Raw genomic sequence first — 14,334 nt, 5'->3', positions numbered from 1 at the left:
AGAGGCAGGTGAATGAAGTGTCAAAGGAGGAAAAGGGAGAGAAAGAGATTTGAGCCACAAAAGGGGAGAGGGAAGTGGAGTGGGAAGATTATATTGAAACAAGCAGGAATAAGAACAAGTCAAGAAATTCAAAAACCAACCAAAAGTGTAAGATCCCGTCATTGGCCAGTAGTGACTGTTTGGCTTGTCTGCCAGTAACCAAGTCCCAGGTCGTGGTTTTGCTTTGCTTTGACCAGGAGGTAATTTTTTGCTATGATCAGTACTTAGGATATTTCAAAAATTGAAGGCTGAGGCAACAGACATAAGTTATGTCCATTTCATATGAACAGAAGTCAGCCCAAAATGAATAACTGCTTGAGATGCTTGCTGCTACTAAAAAGAAGGGAGATGGCAGTGCAGGAGACAGTGACCAGTTTCATATTCTGCATATGAATTACAAATTAAACCTCAGGGAAGACCCATTTTTTTGTAGTAGCTGCTGTGTAGTCTTTCAGAGGTAGGATACAGAACTGTAGTTCTCTAGCTAATTTGGAATATTTTTCTATTTTGTGTGTTAATCCCATCCCTTTCCCAGGTTTCAGAATTTCAAATGATTTTTTTTTTTTTTAATGGGGGTTCCTTTCTTATTTAAATATGAGTTTCTAGGTAGGCCTTTCTCTCCCTTTAAGCATCTTTTTCATTACCATGCATCTGGGAGAATGAATTAAAATTGTATAAAGCTGTAATATAATTGTATATGAAACACCCGTTTAAAAAGAAAAATGTTAAATCAAATTGTCCAGTCTTAATTTTCTCCTCCCTCTCTCTGTTTTGAACTGTTCTGAAACAGTAACGCTGTCTCTAGATTATCCAGGCAATCGCAGTTCCTAACCCAATGCCTTACACAAAAGAAAATGCCTTTTTCTTTTTTGTGTATCTCTACTTTGTTTATTGTCTGTTCTATGAAAAGAATGAACCAAGGGCCCTGAGGAACAGGTAGTATTTGAATACTACCTGTTGATAGTGATGGCATCCTCACTTATAAGGATGAAAGATTATAATTGTTTGTATAAAAATTTTATAGATAATGAAATCGTAGTTTTCTCCAAGCTTCTGGGAGCTTAGCACATAATTTCCTTGGTACCTAACTTCCTTGGTTTTCGGAAATCTTGAAAAATCAAAAATGCATCGGACAGTGCAGTATCTTCCTAAAGAAGGTAGTCAGCTGCTCCGTGCTCCCACCCAAAGGACGTCCTGCCGTATGTGCTCGTGTGCCCCAGAACTTTTTACATTACTTTCCTCTTGGCAGCATCACTTTTTCTGTCATGATTCAGCTGACCATCTCACCGTATACCATACTAGAGCCTTAAAATACTGCACACTAAATGACAGTCATCTCGCACCCTGTGGAGTTGAAGGTATCCAGCAATTTGGGCCAATATTCTACACAAATGAGAAAGACAGAGAATGCAGTCTGCCGAAATGTGGTATGGCGAAGATCTGAACAAAATAATTATCTGTTATTAAATCGTTGTAAGCAGATAAGTAACGAAGTACACTTGGCCACCAAAAAAAAGGAATTGGCAAAATGCAAAAGAAGAACCAGAAACAGTCGTGAAAGGAGAGGAATACTGCTGTGGGCTGTCTTGGCCACCCACCCAGTTAGAAAATTTTTTAGAATTGTGTTTGTGGAGGCTCCAGAAGCAATCGTCTTCATGTGATCTGAGGAATGTATCAACAAGAATAGGAAAAATGGGGGTTTTGTCATTTAGCAGTGTTGATAAATATTTGCTATTTTTTATCGCAGGTTCTGGTTTCAAATTGTGATAGAAAGCAAGCCTTAGCAGTTAGCTATTGCAATACACGGCAAATTCTCATATTCATGAAAAAAATTAACGTAAATATAGTAAAAACAAATATAAATATCTAAAATCTTTTGGAGAGAAGCGGAATTACAGGAATTAACTGAACTAGAGAAAGAGGCATATATAAAACTAATTCCCACCCACTTACTTCTGTGCTAGAGAGGAAACTCCTGCTGTGTTTCTTCCCCCAGAAACACTTGTGGTGCTAAAGGCTCACGTTAATGCTCACTTTCTATATTTTGGATGATCCTTACGGTTACTTATCTCATTGGTCTGGTATGTTGACGGTCCTTGGCACGTTACTGCTCTTTCCATTCTGGACTTCAGCACAGCGTGCGCAGATACACCTTCACTTCTGCCTCCCTCAGGCTGTTGTCCAGGTCATTGGTGTTGACACTTACCTGTGGGCTTCTGGCACTGATCTCTGCTGACTCTATTTTAAAGCCTTCTTAACAGGATTAGCAAGCTGGTGCTCTTCTGTTTCTGAAGTGATGAATTCTTGACCAAAAGTTTGGAAAACAGACTTTCTGCTGTCAGAAGAAGTCCCTCTTTATCATCTGACAGCCAGAAAAGGGAGTCATTTTCCAGGATGCATCTGTGCCTGAGCCTTTGCTCTCAGCCAGAAGGATCTGCGGTAAAACTACCTCTCTCTTCCACCCTTGCTCCCAGAGCCCGGTGATCATTTGTCTTCTGCATGCAGATGAGCAGCAGGAGCATCCTTTTTCTTGTTTGTTTTTTGGTAGCGTTTCAGCTTCCCCTCCTGGTAGGCCATGCAAGTACCAGATGTTCACAAGTGAACGTCCTGTCTACCTTGCTAGATTTGCCCACTTAGGACCCCCAGAGATGATCAGTAGCATGCCTGAACTCAGCTCTGTGAGACTGCTGATCCATGAGGTTGGGTGAAGTCCACAAGAGCGTTTCCTGACTGCAGGATGGAGGAATGCAACCTCCTTACAGGCCTCAGCTCTTGTTCCTGTTGGCACTGATTTTTCCTGTCTCTAACCAATTGAGAGCTTTGCTTTGGGGGACTTCCCACAGGCTGAATAACAAACCACCTGCTCGAGCAGGGCAGTCTTCAATGCGGTTGCGACTTGAGACAGCTGTAACTAAACCAGCTGCCCTCGCTGCTGCTCCGTGGTGCTTACTACATGCCAACGCTGATACTGATCCTATGGGGCTAAATAAGTTAAGACCGTAAGAGGCTTACGTTGTCTTTTGAGGATTAGTGATGACTTCATGGATGCTGTCCCTTCTGAATGCCACACAGCAGAGCACACTCACCATTTCTGGTGCCTTGACAGAGGTACCATTAAAAAAACAGCAAACAGTGTCTCTGCAATTGGGCTTATTTAACATTAGAATACTTCCGTGTGATCGGTCACATCCACACAAAGTTGTTCAAGAAACTGCTTTTCTGTACCTTTTGTTTCAAAAAAAAATTTTTTTTTGTTTTTTACTTTTGTATGTAAGTTCCTTCAGCTTCTAGCTTCAGCAGCTTTTTAAATGCAGAATCGTCTATAAAATGGACTCACAACTCAAGTCCTATAGGATTTGAAGTTTTAGTTATGAGGTTCAATTGTTTGCATTCTTTTTTATCAGCCTCTCACATGGTAGTGTACTTACTTTTATGAAGTGCTTTACTATTGCTGTGAGCTTATGGATTATATTTGGGCAGATTTGTGTTTTTAACATTTTTACTGCCTACAAATATGTTTGAGCGAGAATCCCTAGTTTGTCAGGTCTCTGCAGATGAGGTGTGCCTGCGTCCCTGCAACCGGCCAGATAGTGTGCAGGTGCCCAGGGTATCACCAGTGTCCAGTAGGCAGTAAACATTGATCCGTAGGTACTGGCTAGGGCTGCGCACATCAGATGATGAGAAATGAGCCACAGAAAATACGTAATTTCGGAGTAATCAAGCCAGCATGTATTCCCCTCTGTCTCTTCTTGGGGAAAAAGGAAAGATGGTGGCTCAGAGCTGGCTGAGGAGATGTTTTAGTGGGCTGTATACAGCCCGTGCTCAATCTTTCTGAACACCTGTATGTTGCTTTTGAACACTGGTTATCAGGCAAAGTTACCTGTAATCTCTTTCCTAAAGATAAACAGCTGCACTGTCTTCTCACCAACTACACTGAGGTCATGCATATTTATTTTGCATTTAGCTATTATGTTGTTTCTTTAGCTTGTACTGTGGAGTAATTTGAAAGGAAACTGAAACATTTAACTGATGCCATTTTAAATTCTTTGTATATGCAAATAGGGAGAAAACTTAACATTTGTTTTGTAGGCAGCTGCATGTGGTTTTTGCTTTTTAGCTGAATTGCAAATTGGCTTTAGTAACTCACTTGCATAAAGTTTTAAATGTACATTAAACAAATTACAAGATATTATTTAATATTCATGTGCATTTGATTAGGGTATTATTTTGGCTAATCTTAGTGTGTTTTATTTAGCAAGGTGAAGTGAGGTTGAAGTGTTTGAAAGCTCTTCAGAGTCTGTATACCAACAGAGAGTTATTTCCCAAACTGGAGCTGTTCACTAATAGATTCAAGGTAAGAGGAAATACAATTTTTGGAAGGACTACACAAATGAAAATACCATCCATCTCGTGTTGCAGTCTTTGATTGGCGTGAATTAAGTGCAAACATAAACTCATCTGCTTGTCGCTCATCTTGCAACTACAATGGTAAAACTGTACTACTGAATGCTGAGATTAAGACAAATGCATTTTACAGTTTTTTATCTTGTAAGATTTGTCAGGCTGGGCCAGGATGGTTATTTATCTGTTTGTCCTATTTATTGATGGCTTGTTCGTTACTGTTGCTCTGTCTGCTTGTGTGTGTTTAATTTTAAAGTTTTTGATTTTGAACGACTTGCCCAGGGTGCTTCACACGTTCTAAATGGTGTCTGAAAGCGGCAGCCTGACAAAGAGTGTTGCAGAGATGCTTGTTAGCTGAATTTGTGTGTGTGTGTTTTGTGTGATGCGCTGCCTTGCAAACACCTTGCTCCAGAACAGGAGGTTAAATTGCCTTTTAGACAACCCTCCTCCCTCCCCCCCCCAGCATGATTATCCTGTTCTGGAGAGAGTCCCGCAGAAATATGTTATGTTACATTTGCCTAGCACAAATACATTGGCTTTTTTGCTTAGCATCTTAATGAAAATGTGGCTGTTGACTCACTTTTTGGCGTGCCTGTGTTGGTTCGCAAGTGGAGGACCTGGAGAGCTGAATCCTGCTGTGGTGCTGCCAGGATGCTCTGGGAGGAAAACTTTCCGGCCCTGTCACCATGTCAGCTGGCACCTTTTACCATCACTTCTGTGTTGTACAGAACATGTAACTGTAGTAAAGGCTGCCTCCCCAAGGAAATATTAATTTAATTTATTTCCATTTAAATCCAAGAATATAAGTGCTGATGAAAATTCTGTTTAGAAAGGAAGTGGAGATTTAAATTCTCTACTCATAAATAAAATAACTACTGTGCAGCAGACTGAAAAACTTTTCACGTTTAGATTTTATATTGCTTCATTGGTTTCCTCCATCATTGCCGATACTGTTAACTCCTTCAGAATAGTTTCATTTAGAAAAACACAAAATACAGAAAACTTACGATATCTTCCCTGTATCTCTCATCCTTACCATGCAGCCTTTAACTGCATCCATTAGAGAGATGGAGGAAAAAAAGAAATTGCTCAAATGGCAAAAAAGTCTAGAGATTAAGAAAAATTTTCTGTCCAAAGCGATAGGTATATAAGAGAACAGACTGTTTGTAAAAGTTGTGGAGTCTCCTTCATTTGTGTTTTTTTAAGGGCAGGTTAAATAAATATCTGTGAGGAATGAATGAGGTATGTTGACTTTCAAGTAGGAGAGGAAACGAGATTGTTTCCTGAGATCCCTTCAAGGCTTATATTTTTCTCATTTTCTGAAGTTGATTTCTGTGGCTGTTGCAGTAAAGACAAAATTCTCCCTTGTAGAAGAGCACCAGGCAAACGGGACCTTCAGACTTCGGATTGCTTCCCTACTCCCTTTGTAGGTCTGGTTTACTTATCATCTCAGGACAACCCGAAATGCTAGTTACCCCTCTAGAAAAATGAACCGTCAAGCTCTTTGCTGCCATTTCTTATTTCTTCTGTGCAGACTTGCAGATTTCCTTACACCTGCTGCTTCTCTAAATTGGTTTCTTTCCAGATAGGCCTCTAAACTCTGATGGTCCCTGTATCTGCTTCTGTTCGCTAGAGGATGTGCTGATGGCTTCTCCCGTAACCTCCTACAATTTAATTTGTAGGAGGACACGTTCTGCTTGGAGTCTGACTCTGTGCCATCCTCCAGCAAAATTCTTCAAGACCGTTGGAGGCACTTTGAGAAATGATCACCCTGTAATGTGGTTTGAAAAACTACAGGAACATGAAACTCCTAAGCACTTTCCCCTGACTTTCTTTCAGAATATAGATACATTTATTTGTTAAAAGGAGAAGAAAACAGCTTAGCATGTACATTTTGTGTTTTTTCTTGCTTTACAAAGACAAAAAGAATTTTGATTTCTGTCCAAAAATTCAGAGAATAGGAAGCGTGCTGGGGAATCTTTATCTTTCTTCTATTCTGGTAAATCTTTTATTACAAAAATCTGTATCATTATGAATTAGAGAAATTAGAGAAAAGGTGAATTCAAAGTCAACAATATATATATTTAACGTGGTAAAGATTCACCGGTTTCTATTTCCAGCCGCATTCGAGAGGGCAAAAAGCTGGCATTGCCCAAATGACTAGACACAACTGTGCCAAGCCAGAAGCAGCCCTTGGCCCTGGGGTGGAGCAAAGTTTCAAATCAATGCGTTTTGAATCCGTGATGCATTACTTGAATGTCTTGCCACCACCGGCCACCCCCTGAAAAATAACCTAACTGCCATTCTCATTTCCATGGCTGCTCATTTGTATTTGCTCACCTGACTTTTATAAGCTTGCCCAGTTCAGCTCGACCCAGTCAAACTGTCAAGAGAAGTCTCTCTAGAGATCTCCTAGGTGTTTCAAGCTTAAGTGAATTTGATCCAGAATGACTTTTATGAGATGTTAATATTTTACCACCTTCCAGAGAGCTGGGAAGGGCAACTCGTTATGTCCCTCCTCAGAAGGAGTGGTGGCTGTTCTTGCCCAGTGTTTCTCAGTGTTTGAGGGTGAGTTGCTGGTGGGGAATGTTTCTAGGAGCAGATGTTCTTCTAGTAATTAAGCTTAAAATGGAGGGGGAAAAAAGTGTTATCTATCAGAGAATTTTTTTCCATCGAGAAATCCTGATACAAACAGCAATAGAAGAAATAGATGATGAAAAGATGGGAACAGGTGGAGATAGAAAAGATGGGCTAGCTGGGAATAGGTATCGATTCTGTAGTCCATGCCAGAGTCAAGGCACCTGCAAATTTATCTGACCCTTTCCAGCTGCAGGCTGCTGGCTCCATGACATGAGTGGCAGAAGGAGATATATTTGCTCTTGCAACCAGCCTTGTTCACACCCTAATTAATACAGTTAGTATGAACTGATCTTTTTAAACAATGTAAATTAATATTTTTAAGTTATAAAGTTAAAAATACAGGTCAAGATACAGGCACATGTCTTATTCTACTGCTGTACTGTGCACAAGAAATTTCTGTCAAAGCAGGTTGAACAGCTGGGCTCTGAGTTACTAAACAGCTGCAGTTAAATCATTAAGTGTTCAAGTCTCATTTTCAAGCATCCTGACTGGTGCTATCACGCTGAGGTGCTGGCAGCACAGCAGAAAAGAAAAAAATACACATCAGCACTGTTAATTTTAGATTTTTAGAGATACATGAGGTTTCTGGCAAAATTCAGAGGAAAGAACAGCTTTATTGGATAAGAGAATATTGACACATCAGCCAGTTTCCAAGATTGAGAAGGACGCCGAAGTCAGTGGGTACCTCTTGTGCGGGCAGAAGAGAAGATCTCTTCCACTCTGCGCTTTCTTTGGAGGCTTAAAAGGCTTATTATACCTGTGTGCTTATTCACTTGTGTGCAGTTTGTTTTCTTTTGTCTCCTGTCAGCTCTCAGGAGTTCCCAATGGTGTCCTGGTGTTTAAGATAGACTTTGAGAGATTGTATGAAATACTACGGAAACTTTAGGAGTAAAATCTCTCACTGTTTTTTCTCCTGATTATGTTTTCTTAGTTGTTGTTTCTTGGCCAAAAGCTTAGGAAAATTGGCAGCAATTGTGTCTTCTCTACAAACAGAATTTCCTATTTGGAAAGTTATTTTGCTGTTTGAGTTTCTCTATGGACATCTCACAGTCTATAAGATTATCAGATATAACAGTTAAATACATCAAATTTTCCAGGAATTTTTATGGTAACAGAGGTGCAGTCAGTCTTAACAACACAAAGTATCTCTACAGCTCAGTGTTGTTTGAGAGGTAATACTGGAGATACCATGCATACTTTACATACTGTTCCTACATTTCAGTGTTGAAATAAGGATCTGTTGGTTGATGTCCACTGTTAGCTTTTTAACACCTGGAACAGTACAAAAAGGAGTTGGGCACCTTTATTTTGTGCTGCATTGTTCTTGGGGACTTTTAATGGTGCTTTCTAGAATTTACTTTGTTTCTTTTCCAATCTCTGACTTCTATTTTTTCACGTCCCCCAATAACATATAGCACCTAGTCTGTCCTGAAGCAGGTCAAGCCACAGAAATCGAGTTTTATTTCAGATGGCCCCATTGCTTTTCATTAACTTGGTTGGTCAAGCAGAGAGTACCAAGACATGATGCATTTCTAGGGATGGATAGAATTTCTCTCCAGATTGGGAGGGCAGTATATGTGCATCACATCTATTTTAGGTTGACAGTTAGCAAAATGAAACTAGAAGGAAAGAAACAAACCTTTAGGAGACTTCTCCTATATAACCGCTCCAGAAGATGTAAAATCATTAGGTTTGATTGGAAAGTGGTGTACTTGTCTCTGCTAGAAAAAGTGGGGTGTGAAGTGGGGCCATTTCTGTGCTGTGATCCAACCCACGTATCTTCCTTCTCAGGAAAGAAATATTAAATAAGATCAGTCCAGAATGGTGCTTCAGCTCCACAGTGTGCTTATTCCCTCCAAAACGCACAAGCATAACGAATGTTTCTTTAGCGCCTGTTCCCATTCCTGTGTACTTGCCGGTTGTTCCATCGTGCGTACGGCGCAGAGCTCCCATGGATGCTCCCACGGATAGACACCTTAAATGCTTGAATGATGTCAAAGGGTCCTCGTGTGTCTAGTGGAAAGATCTTTCTCGCCTAGATTATTCGTTTTGTAACCTACAGAGCTCTTCAGCTGATAGCTCTTTGTGGGGTTTGTTTTCTGGTTTGTTTTGTCACTGTAATAAAATTGCTTTTCAGGATCGCATTGTATCAATGACACTTGATAAGGAATATGATGTCGCTGTGGAAGCCATTCGATTAGTCACGCTAATACTTCAGTGAGTATTTCTCCGAACTTGTGTGTTCTCTCTGAAAATTACCTTAGCCAGTAATACTTAATTGACTTGATTTCTTCACTTGTGCAATGAAGTGAATCTCATACTTTACATTTAGTATGAATTTGAACTGAATATGTAATAATGTTGTCAGCAAGCTAAAGCAAGATACTTGATTATATGAACCAACCTGCCTTTAATGGCTGGTGGATCTAATGCACTGGGATCCAGCCACTGTAGTCTCATGAGGATGCCGCTGGAGAAGTTCTGCTAAGGCTCTGTCATATATTCTCTAAACCATATGTTGAAGAAAATCTGTTTCACAAATGTATGTGTAGAATTTCTGCACTATAGTTTTATTACCAGGTGAAATAAAACTTATAAGAGCCTTTTCAGATGAAAGATTAGACTAGCTTTTCCTGTTAGTGAAGAAGTCTGACTTCAGTTTTTACTTATTGGTCTTTCTGCTTTACAGATTTTAAGCTTGGAATATTAGGAAGAAAAGTAATCTGATATCTACTTCTATATTGCTGATATTTTTAAAGCAATTATAAAACAGCAACAAACTGTGATCATGGAAGAGATGTAGAAAATACCTGATCCCTGCTCTGTTAGCTATGTTTGGGGACACCATAAGATTTAGGTGAACAATTTGTCCAGTGCATGTATCTCCTTTTTTCTGTTTTCCTGGTTGCATAATGATGAAAATACAGCTACAAGCTGATGCATTTAGGACTAAAAGAATATGGGTCACAGTTATAACAGTACAGGGCAATATTTTGGCAGGCAGGAACTCTGGAAAGGTGTTAGGGACAATCATGATGGGTAATGATGACTTCCCAATTATCTGTAGTCTACAAATAGCCGAAAGGTGGACAGATTCCTGATAAATAAGAATTTCTGATAAATGCTGACTAAACAAGGAGAGAAGTTGCATTATTTCTGTATGTAATACATGATATCTGTTGGTGATACTGTGATACCACTGATGGAATGCTATTGCTGTTCCATTGCTCAAAGCATTCTTCAAGGGTAATATTGAAAAATTGAAATTATTTCAGAAAAAACATGCACAAAATCTGCTTTAAGCTCAGATACTGCAGAAGGCCTGACTGTATAATTCACCTGAGACTAGGATAAGACGTGGTTTGCTCTGGTCAAGAGTTAATTATAGAAAAGAAAATTTTTAACGTCTTAAATTCAGCAGTCCTAATAGGGCAGGAGACTGAAGGAGAAAAAGGGTTACGAGGTCCCAACTTTGAATATTTCAAAATATCTTGTGAATTAAAAGTTTTAAAAGCAAACAGGCAGTGCTACAGGAGTGAATAAATTCAAGCAAGCAATAGATAGCATTTTCCTCATGCAACATTTCTAGGACTTTAACTTAATAATATGTGATGCGAAGTATTTGGTATCTTGCAGCATGAGTATTGGAGTCAATTTGATGGTCTAAGTGGTTAAGCAAGGCGAGATTTGTAAGTACTGGTAGTATGTTTTTCATTGAAGTTATTATATACACTGATATAACTGGGGGAAGGATATCAGAAGAACTTTCAGACTTAGAAGCCCTTTAAGTAGCTCTTTATTTGGAAACTGAGCCAAGGATCTTTGCAGTCAAGGTTCTTCCATGTAGGATTGCTAGATTGTTATGAAGGGAAGCAACCTTGTAGCTGTCAGAAGTTACCGGAGGTGAGTGGGTTGAAATTAAACATTTGTTATAGTTCAGGTGTTACTTTCTGACTCTTTCAGCGGAAGTGAAGAAGCTCTGTCGAATGAAGACTGTGAGAATGTTTATCACTTGGTGTATTCAGCACACCGGCCTGTTGCGGTAGCAGCTGGGGAATTCCTTCACAAAAAGTAAGTTATCGGTTATCTATGGAATAAGAACAGATTCAGGACGGCTTTCTAGTAGTGGTATGGTCTAAATGCAAAAGAAGCAATAGACCAAAATACTCCAATTTAGCCAAGTTTCACATACTTAATTTGAAACACGGATTTCCTCTCTTGTTTAAATTCAAGATCTAAATACATAAAGAAACAGAACGTACATTTTTCTTGCTCAAGGGTTCAGATAATTTTTACTGATTTCTCAAGGGCTAAATATAAAAGGTTGCATATATTTCTCCATATTAAATTTGTTATAAATCCTGTAGCTTTGTTGAATTGCTGCTGTGATATTATAAAGCCTATACAGCCCTGGCTTGTCTACCTGATAAGCAGTCATCACGCTTAAGAGCTTTTAAATCAGTTTATCTCCAGATTATCAATTTTAAGAAGTTTTAAAAGATTTTAATAATTAATAAATTTGTTTCTAAGCTCTGTCTTCCCTTAAAAATGTGTTACAACATGGTTACATATTTCCTGAAACCACTGTCCTAGAGGAAATGGGCTAGCTTTTCTGCTGACGTGAATCGTACTGTATCAGCGAATGTCAGCAGGGCATTGCCGCATCCCAGTTGTTAATCTTCTAATTGTAGTGTTAGCTAGGTAAGAAGTTAGAAATCGAAAATCCGTAATAATTTTCTTTTCCCCTTATGAATTGAGGGATTAAGTTGAGGGATTAGAATTCTTTAATATGCTTACAGAGTATTGTTATCAGAACACAGGTTATATAATTTTTCATCTCAAGATACAGATGAAAGGGAAAAAAAACTTAAAATGCCACTTTTTGTTTGTCAGTGTTCTTATCATTTTCCTTGGTTAGTCCACAGTAAGTGCAAAGTTTTCATGGTGGGTTTCCAGGATTCCATCTCTATGATCAGACATTGTCTGTTTCTTGGAATTGATTTACAATATTCAATTACCTTTAGTTTCCTCCATGATATTATACAAGTTATAGGAAGTGGTTAGATCTTTTTTAAAAACAGTGTACTGAAATAGCTGTCAATTAACATGTGACAAAATGGTCTGGAAGAAATGGCTAAAAGGTAAATGCATTTGTCCAAAGACAAATCTGTATGCTAGTGAGAAGACAAAACTTTATCTTAGCTTTTCTTTGCAATGAGTTATTATGCTATATTCTGTAAATACGTCTCTTGAGGTAAATAATATTGAAGAAAAATTGTCGCATGCCTAACGCTCATTTTCTCTTGGTTTCCACTAACATGTAAGAGCTTGTATTCTAGTTTAAGTAGGTTAGAATCTACCTGAGGCATTTGGGATAGGATTGGTCTCACCTAATACTGTCTGTATAAATGCCAGTTTCTAAGTGTAAGCTGGTCATTAGGCTCTCTCTGTAGCTAGTGAAGGAGAGTAGATACTATGGTCACTGGCTCAACCCTGTGGTAGATATTTAAGATATTTCAACACCTACACAGGTGCTTGTTTCTATCTATTAATTTATCACTCAATAGGTAAGCCAGGGAAATAAGATGATGTCCGTAAAAGATAAATAAAATATAAGGTTTGCACGTAATAAAAACCATATCTGCAATCGTGTTAAGCTAGCAAAATTGAGTGCTGAGCAATATGGAATTAGCCAGGCATCAGGGAACTTGATGCAGAATTGATAATTCACATAAAAAAGAAACCCAGACATTTGACTGGTTGTTTGCTTTATCTTTCATGCTGCTACTGGCACCTGAGCTTGGTTGGGATAAATGAGGTATCAAGTATGTTTATACCACATCCCAGTCAGCATGACCACAGTGAAGGTTCAACCTTAGTTCTTACAGCACTAGTGGAATAAGTACTCCCACTGTCGTAAAACTTGAAAATTTAAAAATGCAAAACTATATAAGTCATGCAAATGTATAAAACTATTCAAACTTCTTCATTACAAATGTTTTAGAGATTTTTTTACCTGGGTGAAATGCTTCCATCCCTATGAACTTGAAGACACTGAAGATAAATTCATCTCTTCTGGCAGGAAGAGGTCATACCTTTTTTCCCTTAAAAGAAATAGCTTGAGATATTTTTATTGTATTTTATGAACAAATCTGCTATCACAAGAATGAATGTTCATCATATTGTTGAAGAAATGAGATTTGTTTTGATAAACATGATAGCTCCTTTTGCTTATTTTTAGACTGTTCAGCAGACATGATCCCCAAGCTGAAGAGGCTCTAGCAAAGAGGAGGGGGCGAAATAGTCCAAATGGAAACCTTATTAGAATGTTGGTTCTTTTCTTTCTTGAAAGTGAGGTAAAAAAATTTTTGTTTGTAATCTTTACATGTTTACTAAAACCTCGAAATTAAGTAGTGATTTATCAACATCAGTAACGGGTTGTCTTTTTCTTTCCTTTTTAAAAATACTGTATACCCTTTATCCTATCTCCTTGTCCATCGAGTGAATTCAGGACAAAATCTTCTCTATGGTTTATTTTACCTGTCCCCAGTGTACTCCAAACTGTATTGCTACCAGGATTCAGCAACATATAAAAATGTTACTGATGCTTTTTGTAAGATAATCAACTAAAGAGTTTACCTTTGGAGTTACTCTTTATGAAGTAAATATATCCTCTCTGAGATTGGATCAGGTTGCTCAGGGCTTTATCCATTGGGTCTTGAAAATTTCCAAGGATGGAGACTGCAAACATGCATATGGTGGTTTTAAGTGCTGAGCAGCCACATTCAGGATAGGATTTTGTGGGATAAATTAATAGAAGTTAGCAGATGGGGAAGGATTTACAAATAAATGTACATATAAATAAATAGAAATTCATTTCACTGTAATATGTATAAAAGACCTGGATCATTTAAGGGGCATAGATATGAACTGGGTAAGTTTATGAAGGTGATTGTTTATTGAAATAGTATATGTAAGAAGTTCTTATGGTAGAAAATACTGGGAAAGGCAGTTGAATGGAGGAAAACTTGACAGATAAATGTCAAGTACAGAATTCTATGAAGACAGAGTCAGGGAAAGGTTCAAAAATGATAATTCAATTCAGTAATCAGCTGTGAGGATGAAGAGAAATACAAGATAGAGATGCCGAGGAGGAGGAAGGGTAACATTTAGAAGCAAGGTTAAAGTTTAGTTAATGTCAGTGTTTTTTAGAAACACTCTAGAAACCTGCAAGTAAAGACAGATGAATCACCG

General features: G+C 38.5%; 1 protein-coding gene across 1 annotated transcript in view; it reads left to right on the top strand.

Moving 5' to 3' along the window:
- The window catches only part of STAG1 (STAG1 cohesin complex component), a 141,391-nt gene that overhangs the window by 76,211 nt on the left and 50,846 nt on the right, over positions 1-14,334 (top strand). The window contains exons 11-14 of the mRNA XM_085303921.1: positions 4,295-4,393; positions 9,218-9,297; positions 11,044-11,151; positions 13,322-13,436. Coding sequence (XP_085160047.1) covers positions 4,295-4,393; positions 9,218-9,297; positions 11,044-11,151; positions 13,322-13,436 — 402 coding nt within the window. The remainder of the gene's footprint in view (positions 1-4,294; positions 4,394-9,217; positions 9,298-11,043; positions 11,152-13,321; positions 13,437-14,334) is intronic.

The sequence above is a fragment of the Rhea americana genome, unplaced genomic scaffold, assembly GCF_003343005.1.
Source record: "Rhea americana isolate MKP2758 unplaced genomic scaffold, rheAme1 scaffold_200, whole genome shotgun sequence".
Classification (NCBI taxonomy): Eukaryota; Metazoa; Chordata; class Aves; order Rheiformes; family Rheidae; genus Rhea; species Rhea americana.
Note: the sequence above shows the minus strand (reverse complement) of the source record. Positions and strands in the feature narration are given on the sequence as shown.